Raw genomic sequence first — 10320 nt, 5'->3', positions numbered from 1 at the left:
ATTGTTGACACGTCAGTTGTGTCACTTGTAAGATAAGAATTTCAAAGTGTCAATCTTAAAGTTTGAATACAGTACATTTTGAATGAGCTGTGAATGTGTTTCACACTTTCTATGCTTAACCAGATGTCCTGAACTGTTGTACAGAAATGGATGTCAATCATTAATATTAAAGAGAAAAAAGCAGTAAATCAAAAACTTTGGTGGGTGTTAAGACTTGCCAGCCATCCAATTAAATCTCCTGAGGAGCCATAGAGAGGTATTTTAGCCAAATCTGATGTGTGCAGTGTCTCACAGTAAGTGTGGCTACCCACAATTCCCCTTGATTTGTTCACTCAGACATTTTTTGCAAAAGGCTTTTTCAATTTCATCAGTTTCTTAAGAATTTTTAACTTATAATTTAAGTTGAGGATTATTTGTTAAAACTCTGTTCCAAAATTATTGATTATGTTTAAATTCAAGAGCAAATTGGATGAGAAGTCGATGTTTGGTGGTGCTAAAAATTGCACACTTGTCAAGATAAAGTTATCAGCAACTAAGATGGTCTCATCATACCACCTGTAAGACATGCAAATTTCCTTTGTTTCGAACATTAAAAAAGATCAATACCCTTTCTTTTGCCGACACAGATGCAACTTATTCCCTTAGTTTCCTTGAAAATATTGTGTATGGCTGTCAAAATTACAAAATTGCTATCTCCTCCGTGGAAAAGGTATTGATCTTTGCATTATTCACAGTGAAAAATCAGAAAATTATGATTATCAGAACTATGTTGCCAGAATTTTGAAATATGGACCGAGTTTTTCTGCGTACAGAAGAATCTGCTTCAGTTCAGTGAGTGATCTCCGTGTGTACAGATCATGGAGAATTGTGGGTAGCCTCACTTACTGTGTGTCTAAGAGGACCCTTTCTTGTAACATTGAAACTATAAAGCACAGCTAATAATGAGAAAACTGCCCTTTTTAAAAATTTGTTTAACTATTATTTTAGTCATAAAAATCATCTTTCTACAGAAAACCTAAGACACAAAGGAAAATAGTTGCATCAATGAGAACGAAAGATATCTTGTCATTTTTCTATCTCTAAAATAAGTCACTGTATCAATAGTGAAATATTTGTGCATGTTACTTTATCATACTGAATTCTCACAGAGAAAACAGAAAAGTATCAGGAATTTGTCATGCTTTTCATATGAACTGCAGATTTCATAATGGTACACTTTCACTTGGCAAATATCAAGATATCTCTGACATATATCCCTGATTTATTAAAGTATGGCGTCCGAAGGGCGCGCCGAAAAATATGAAACATCCTGATATCTCTGATACATATGTCTTGTATATTAAAGTCATGCACCGCAGAGCGTGCTGAAAAATGTCTGATATATTACAGTAATGTGCTCAAAGAGCACGCTTAAAAATATTAAACATACAGATATCTCTGATATATGTATGCCTGATATGTTAAAGTCGGGTGTGCTGAAAAATATGTCTGATTATTAAACTTACGCGCCCAAAGGGCGCGCCAAAAAATGCAACTGAATGATGAAATTTGTGGCTGACACGATGCATTTTAGGCAATGATGAGCCTGTGTCAAAATTCAAAAACACAATGACCCCCTATTGGGCATTTCAAAAACATGGTGACCCCCCTATCACCAAAGTCAAGAACAGGGTGACCCCCCATGAATCCACCGGCCCCCAGGCCGAAGAAACTGACCAGTCCCTAATGGTAAATTTTGGGACCGTGACCTCTAACCTTTATTTTTGATTTGGTTAGATAATTGTCGAAAGTTTCCTTGAGGAAAGTTGGATAAGTATCTCAATGTCGAGGCGCGTTCAATCTTCAAAACTAAACGGTGTTCACTGGAATTTGTTCCGTCAAATTAAAAGTACTGACCAGACGACCAAAAATTTATAAAACCTATCGTTCTAGACACAGTCAGCGCCGGGTACGTCATGTCAGGGTTCGCATGGACCAGAAAATGACACTGTGTGCCTATAATTTTATCATCGATCGTCTCAAGACGGTCAGATGAGGAGTTGAATGAACTTTGAAAGTAAAATGATCCATAGAAACTATACTATTTGAATCGAAATCATTTGCATATGCGGTTCTATCAAATAGTTTTAAGCTGCTTAGTATTTTCTTACATTGTCTGTTTCAACATTACGTACAAAAAATCATGATGTAAACGTTTTTGAACGTTAAAACACTACTTGTCCAGTTGTTGAACATACTTCACATGAATGGCGCTAGCTTGGTAAAACTTAAAAACCGGCTGTTCCACTTTTGAGTGTAATCTCGACAGCGCACTTAATCAGGTGTTTCAATCTTGTTTGCACGAGATAAAAATAATCTAATGTGTACGAGGTCAGATTTACTGTTGATCGCTAAATTAAGATTGACTTAAATATGTTAGAGATCAGTTCTCTGAACTGATATGAATACACGTTATGAGATGCTTTACAATCGAGAATATGTCAAAGAAAACTCAAAATTTTTAATTCAATTTAATTTAATATAATTTATAACTTCATTTCAGACTTTAAAAACGTCCATAAGAAGGAAAAAACTTAGATAAAAACGTAAATGACAGGACATCAAATAGTAAAATGTAGTGTAAATTATTTGCACAGTGGGCTTGAAGTCTGTTAAAGCGCATGTCACTTGCAAGAACTTGATTAATCAAGAAATTATTACTTCTTTGCAAACGAGCACTAAAGTTGTACGCTGTTCTTCTTTGTGAATTTCTGTAATATTTGTGTTCAAGAAAAAGTGCGTGTGAGATTTACAAACATCAAAACATGATACTTCTATATCTCTCTGTCATTGAACCGATGTAATGCAGACATCCCTCGATCAAGTTCCATGAAGATGATGCAGTGTCGGTGGCAGGACAATATATGCGTGACAAACTACCGTCATTCAGTTTGTTTTATTTGATTTAAACAGTTTACTTAATGGTGAAAGAACACCTTTGAGGCACTAGTGTATGTTGGATAGCCGAAAGGTCTACAAAATACATTGTTGTTTCATACATTGATTCTACCAATAAAGCTGACATTAAATCGAACCATAAGTAATTACAGTAAATTTTGTTACAAAACGCATTAAAAGACGATATTTAACATCAACAGAACAGGAGTAATACTTTCTGAGAAGTATATTAGCTCTGCCTTAAGGAGCTCGACGTTGCCTTCGGAATGTAACGCCCTCCCCTGTAGAGATTTTATCTCGAAGCGTCCCTCACGTGGCCATGGCGTGTGAAAGTCATTGACTCAGATCGTACAAGAAGCAGATAGGAGATAGTGTGATACTTTTAAATAATTATTTGTAGACGTTGAATGAGAACAATCGAGAACGGGATATTCCATGGTGTGATCTTGTTTAATCTTAAGAAACAATCAAAGACTGGCGGGGATATTACCACGTGATAACCACTGTAATTATGTAAGTCTAGAGAAGTATTTAACTTTGTTGAGAACTTAGACTAGAGATATTACAGATCAGACCTTTGACGGTGAAGGGTGCGGTCGCTATCTTGTAATAAAGCATAAGATTGTGTTACAATCTACATCTCGCTGTGTCAGCTTCAATTAAAAGCATTACGATCCAGACTGGTACCTCAACTGGTAATTCCCCTAACTACGAGCGCGGCAGAATGTCTTCGTCGTCACGTAATTCGCATGTGAAAATATTGCGCAGGTAAACAAACTTTGGAACAAATTCAAGAGAAACATCACACAGCTTGACTGATGGAACAGTCGAGACCTTGATCGAGAGAACGGAAATCATTAGTGGAGATATTCTACAAGTCAGTGTTTGCCCAGTTTCCCTTTTACCGCAACCTTCTCATTGTTTGATTGTACACACATTGAAAATGCATAAAAGAATTACATTGTCTCACACGACTTGACTTGTTATTTTCACTGCAGCAATACTCGGAGCTGTACTTACGGCATTGCGCATGCTCGTCTTCATTGCTATTACCATGACAGTCAATCATACCATCGCATTCGGCCGAACTTGGCAAGCAGTGGTTATCATAGCAACGAAACCCATGGCACTCTGAGGAGAGAAATAAGAGAAACTTTTTTCACGGAATTTCAGCTTAGAAAACTTTCTGAAAACAGTACGTAGAGGGGTGGTGTTAGGAGCGATGACAGACAGAAGAACGGAAGTTATTAGGTGCTCACCGTTGATACAGAGGTAGCCGTCTTCATCGGAACCATCTATGCAGTCTTGGTGCTGGTTGCATTTGAGTGTTTGATCAATGCACTCACCGTTTGAGCACTGGAACTGATTTGGCGCACATCCGGGGTAGACTGTACGAAACAGAAAGAATCTTGTGTTTGAAGCAAGCAACAGTGAAAGATTGTCAATGAAATATATATATAGCATTAATAACATTCAGGAAGTTGTAAAATGGAATAGCGGAACACTCGGTTTCAGACAAAGTTGACAATGACAGATGGTCTTCTGATACTATTGCAAATGGCAGGTAAAAGTGCATACATTAAATCATCCAAATACTGGCGAACGAAATGAGTGTACCGAAAACTTTCATATATCACTGGATTATTGGTTTATTATATGACGTATTCACATTTTGGCGATGCGCTGCACCCATGGATGGCATTAATTCATTCAAGTGGTAAAGCCATCCAGCCTCAGAGTTTGTGAAGACATAGGAATCTTGGAACATTTCTTACTCAAACTGAACGAGAGTTTGTGGCGAACAGGCGATAAAGTACTGGAGGCGGTATAGTAGACTGTGCGCCCGTCACAAAGCGAACGCAATGAAGTGTGGGATGTAGCTCACTGACGATAACTTACGGCAGTTGGATTCATCGGAACCATCTCCACACTGATCTTTGAAGTCACAGTAGAAAGACAACGATATACACCTGCCGTTGCTGCACTTGAACTGTGACCTCTGACATACGGGTTCTGAGAAGTGAACACGTTTACAATGTGTATACACAAATCAAACTGACAACCGTCTCCTCGGTGACGAAAGTGCTCGATGCAGTTAATCACAGCGGTATGACATGAAATAGTTTCAGGCACGAAGCAAGACTGTTGGTGGCGTTAAGTTTAACGCCATTCCCACGGCAACCAGTAGACTACTTGTTCAATTTGTCATTAAATTTTGTTTGAAAAAGTAATTAAGAAGTTTTGACATCAGTAGCCTAATGGATGAAACGAGGCCTAAATAACGTAGATCATAAATACAAATCACTAGAAATATCACTCTCCATGAACTACAAGCAAAATTGGGCAATTACCACAACCCTCCTCATCCGAGCTGTCCTTGCAATCGGAGTTACCGTCGCACACATACGCCTTCAAGATGCATTCACCCGTGTCAGAGCACTCAAAGTGATCTTCCTGGCATTGTGCTAAATTGTCTATGAATAAATAGTAGCAGACAACAGAGTAGCTTGCATATATTTCAAAAGGTACATTGATGAAATTTCAATCAGGGTCAATTCCTAGAAATAGAAGACACATATTGAAAATCATAGCATCTACATTTGTATTTTGGTTGGATACGGCGAACGTATTCAAATTAAGATATTACATAAGGGTCAGTACAGCTGCAAACTTACGTCAGTCGAGATATTGTTTACGATACCATTTGCATTTGTTAGTTTTACCTCAAGGAATGCTGAGCTATTTCTGGTGATATTAAAATTGCTATTTCTTGGGAAATTCATTTGCCGTTCTTGAAATTCCTTTCAAATTGGAAATTTGGGGAGATGCATATTACTTACGACTCAATTTTCCTACCATTTGGCTAAGCTAATCTATCCACTGTAGACTCAATTTGAAATTTAAGGTATCAAATATTTACATGTCTGTGACACTGGTATGTATAAGTATACCTCTTTGCACGGCACAAGTTATAACACATACACATGTAAATGGCAAGAAGAGAAAGTTGAACGTGCGAAGCATTCTTACATAGAAAAGACGGATGCAATAAACATTAAAAGATCGGTTAGAATTTACCTGCGTGCAAGAATTCACCCGTGATTCCTTCCTCGGAATAATTACCTGCGAACGGAAATAACATGTGGGGTTACAGATGAGTTGCGTAAATTGTTAAGCAACTGGATTGAGAGCATTGCAAAGGCTGGATTCATTACAACTTTCCTTCGTAGACATAACATCGTAGGTATACTGTCAAAATAGTCTGGTATTTCGTGGCGACTCCGTAGAATATTTCAAAACTCAAGTATTACTGGTAAGATCTGTCTTGATTGCTTGTGTTTTTTTCTCAGTTCTTAGGGTCCAAACAGTAACAAAGAAGCGCAGTTTAAGTATTCGCCTGAAATCCGACAAGAAATTAGGCCAAAGCTTGCCTGAGATTCCGGAGATTGGCCAGAAACTTTACGAAATGTAAATAAAGTGATCGTAACCTGTCAGGGAATAGACCAATGCCCATAGCTAAGGGTGTTGTAGAGACAAAGTCCTTTCGTTTTAGATGGATGAATGGATGGATGAATGGATGAATGGGTGGATGGATGGATGAATTGGTGGATGGATGGATGGATGGATGGATGGATGGATGGGTGGGTGGATGGATGGATGGATGGATGGATGGATGGATGGATGGATGGATGGATGAATGGATGGATGGATGGATGAATGGATGAATGGGTGGATGGATGAATGGATGGATGGATGGATGGATGGATGGATGGATGGATGGGTGGATGGATGGATGGGTGGATGGATGGATGGATGAATGGATGGATGGATGGATGGATGGATGGATGGGTGGATGGATGGATGGATGGATGGATGGATGGATGGATGGCTGGATGGATGGATGAATTGATGGATGGATGGATGAATGGGTGGATGGATGAATTGATGGATGGATGAATGGATGGATTGGTGGATGGATGGATGGATGGATTGATGGGTGGGTGGATGGATGGATGGATGGATGGATGGATGGATGGATGGGTGGATGGATGGATGGATGGATGGATGGATGGATGGATGGATGGATGGGTGGATGGATGAATGGATGGATGGATGGGTGGGTGGATGGATGAATGGATGGATGGGTGGATGGATGAATGGATGGAGGGATGAATGGATGGAGAGGTGGATGGATGAATGGATAGAGGGATGAATGGATGGAGGAGTGGATGGATGAATGGATGGAGGGGTGGATGGATGAATGAATGGATGGATAAATGGATGGATGGATGGATGGATGGGTGGATGGGTGGATGGGTGGATGGATGGATGAATGAATTAATGAATGAATACAATAAAATAAATAAATAAATAAATAATTTATGTTAAAACCATAGATAAATTTGGGTTTTATGATATTACCCAGTGCTTTTGACTTGCAGATATATTGCTTTACTTGATCTGTTCCACAGGCAATATCATGCCAGTTATCTGTTGAATGGATTGTGTCAAGTCCTATTATGGTGCAAGTCTCATACTCTCCTCCATTAGGTTGTCGTATGAGCTTTCCATCTACTGACATCGTTTTCCTAGAAGTTATAAATAAAGGAAATATTGTTGCAAGAACGACCAATTTTCCTAAGTTTATGTTTACTTGAATAGATAACAAAATACTAGTGAAGATATGGCAAAGCGAAAGCCGTGAAACAATCTTACGGGCATTCGCTTCTCAATTGTGTTCGTCAACGCTACTCGATATGTTTGATAAGTAATTATAAATACACAAGATAGAATTGAATTACGATTTGGTAAAAACCCGGCGTGTAATCTTTTTCTCCGTCAAAAATCGTCTTTTAATAATATGTTGCACATATCTTATTTGACTGGTCACTTTGATGTTCATTCTCCCGCACAAAGATCGTGAACATGTTCCAGTAAATTAGAAAGCTGTCAAACGCTGTTATAGTAATCACGAGTCGCGTGTACTGTTGTGAAAAATAGAGCTGACCTTTAATATAACACTAATGCCATGAGAAAGAAACTTCTAAATTTGAAATGATTCAACGTTTAGATTTCCTATTTGTATCTGCACTAAAATATTTGCTTATTTAGATGTATGTATGTATGTATGTATGTATGTATGTATGTATGTATGTATGTATGTATGTATGTATGTATGTATGTATGTATGTATGTATGTATGTATGTATGTATGTATGTATGTATGTATGTATGTATGTATGTATCTATGTATCTATGTATCTGTGTTTGTATCTATGTATGTAGCTATATATCTATGTATGTATCTATGTATCTATGTATAGATCAATGCATGTATGGATCTATCGAGTATGCCCTGTTGGTTCATTTTTGCGGAAACGGCAGCACCGATAGTCCCGTTTTACGCACTTCCATAACTATTGGATACAAAAAATCTACAGAGTGTGGGCCAAGTCTTAGACTTGGTTCAAGTCGGTGAATTTCTAAAAAATAAAATGATTTGTATTAGTTTCTCTTGTGACTCTCCTATTTCAAACAAACCTATTTGGAATTTGGCAGCCCAGACCAGGTTTTCCTAGCGATTGAACGCGTAACCTTTGAGTCTGCGCAGTAGTGAATTAGTTTCTGCCGGATTCCGGAAGAAACTCCCCTGTATAGCGTTCACTCCACTCATCGCGTTCACCACACTCATGCGTTTCATATGAAAACGGAACACAAATTATTGCGTTCACCCTACTCAAAAAATTACAAATCACAGACTTGAACCAAATCTAGCCAAGTCTGTGCAGAGTCTCTTCATTAATCCCTTGGGATCGGATGCGGGTGACATTACGTGATTGATTAAGCCCATTAAAACACTTGAAACCACTTGTCGTGCAATTTCGGTCAATTAAGCAATCCCAGTAAATGCCAACAGTTTTATCTCCATGCTATCGTTGTCATCAATCGGAATAGTCGTAAATTCCTCGATACCTAACGAATTGAAATTATTCCGGCAAGGAAATGTTCAATTTGTTTGCCCTGGGAAAAGATGAAGAGCATCTAATTTCGTAATCTGCTTCAATTACAAGATCAGCCTCACAAATAACAAGCATTTGTTCCGTTCGTCAGCGAGCTTCAAGTGGCTCTGTTGATTTTCAAAGAGTTCTGGCTAATTGGTAGCACAGTGTTTGCGGACATGACGCGGTGTGCACGCGATGTATGAAGGACATCATCGGGCGCATCATCCAATCTTCGCTCGCGTTTATCACAGAAAACTTGCACGTCTTCTTTGAGTCATCTGTGCTTAAAATCTTATAATTGGCTTACAAACTTCCAGATCCGAGACATATCCGCAACGTTACCTATCGCCTCCGAGCTATTGCTATCTCCTTACGCACTTTCATCTGGAGACGCACGCAAAGGTGCATGTGATGTGTGAGAGTGTGAAAATCTGCAGAGCGGGTTTTAATAGACAAGGCCAGTAAGCCGAGGGATGTGATTGACAGTGGAAGAAATGATCGGTCCTATGGATGGTTGGATGTGTAATCGGGTGATAGATTAGTTGAACTCTCATCCTCTTAGCAATAAAGCTGTGCCTTTTCTGGTTTTTTTGCTACCAATACTAAAATTAGCAAACCCATCTCAATAATCTAGATTAATAAAGTAAGTGCGGCAGGGCTGCCAAATAATCAATGAATCAGTCAATATTTATTAGCATCCGATAAAATCAATTAAACGATAGAATAATTCATCACTTCCAAACTTCAATTGATCGATAGATTAATTTGTGAACCAATAAGCAACAATACACTTAGGGAATATGCCGATTAAGGGCACGGGTGTTCTTTGAAGAACTTTGGTCAATGATTTTTTTTCGCAGATCCTCGACCCTTCAGAACCGACCAAAAATTTAGCCTTTGTTGTTGAGACAAATCTCAGTGTTCCTCCGCAGCTTCTACGGTTTGAACATTTTGAAGTCGCTTCAAGAGAAAATAAACGGGATTAGAGATTCCTCTTGTTATTTTGACAGTTCCCCGACGCATCTTATTTTCGCCTTCCAACAATTTTCTCAAAAGCTCCAAACGCTGCGTTCATTTTGCTAGTGCACGAGTCAGCTGGATGGCGTCGTTGAACTATTTCAGCAATAATAGATTTGGGGACTGGCACGCATATAATTTCATAAAGTGATTGATTAAATGGAATGCATGCCGACACATACATCAAACAGGAACCATTGCTGGAATAGAAATGAGCGGATCACCGTACATTGAAATCAATTTACTCGGAGTGACTTGTAGGCAATGATTAAACCCGAGAGGTGAATTATCCACAGCGAAGGGAAAGGCATGCCCTTAAGAAATTGAAAAGTTGTTGGAACGTCCACGGCAAGAGCACGCTCTC

General features: G+C 38.7%; 1 protein-coding gene across 1 annotated transcript in view; it reads right to left on the bottom strand.

Moving 5' to 3' along the window:
- Positions 1-10320, bottom strand: part of LOC139119542 (uncharacterized) — a 32845-nt gene that overhangs the window by 11653 nt on the left and 10872 nt on the right. Inside the window, exons 12-17 of the mRNA XM_070683385.1 lie at positions 7360-7526; positions 6016-6060; positions 5289-5411; positions 4837-4950; positions 4197-4325; positions 3958-4068 (exon numbers count right to left, since the gene is read on the bottom strand). Coding sequence (XP_070539486.1) covers positions 3958-4068; positions 4197-4325; positions 4837-4950; positions 5289-5411; positions 6016-6060; positions 7360-7526 — 689 coding nt within the window. The remainder of the gene's footprint in view (positions 1-3957; positions 4069-4196; positions 4326-4836; positions 4951-5288; positions 5412-6015; positions 6061-7359; positions 7527-10320) is intronic.

This window comes from Ptychodera flava, chromosome 20, assembly GCF_041260155.1.
Source record: "Ptychodera flava strain L36383 chromosome 20, AS_Pfla_20210202, whole genome shotgun sequence".
NCBI lineage: Eukaryota > Metazoa > Hemichordata > Enteropneusta > Ptychoderidae > Ptychodera > Ptychodera flava.
Note: the sequence above shows the minus strand (reverse complement) of the source record. Positions and strands in the feature narration are given on the sequence as shown.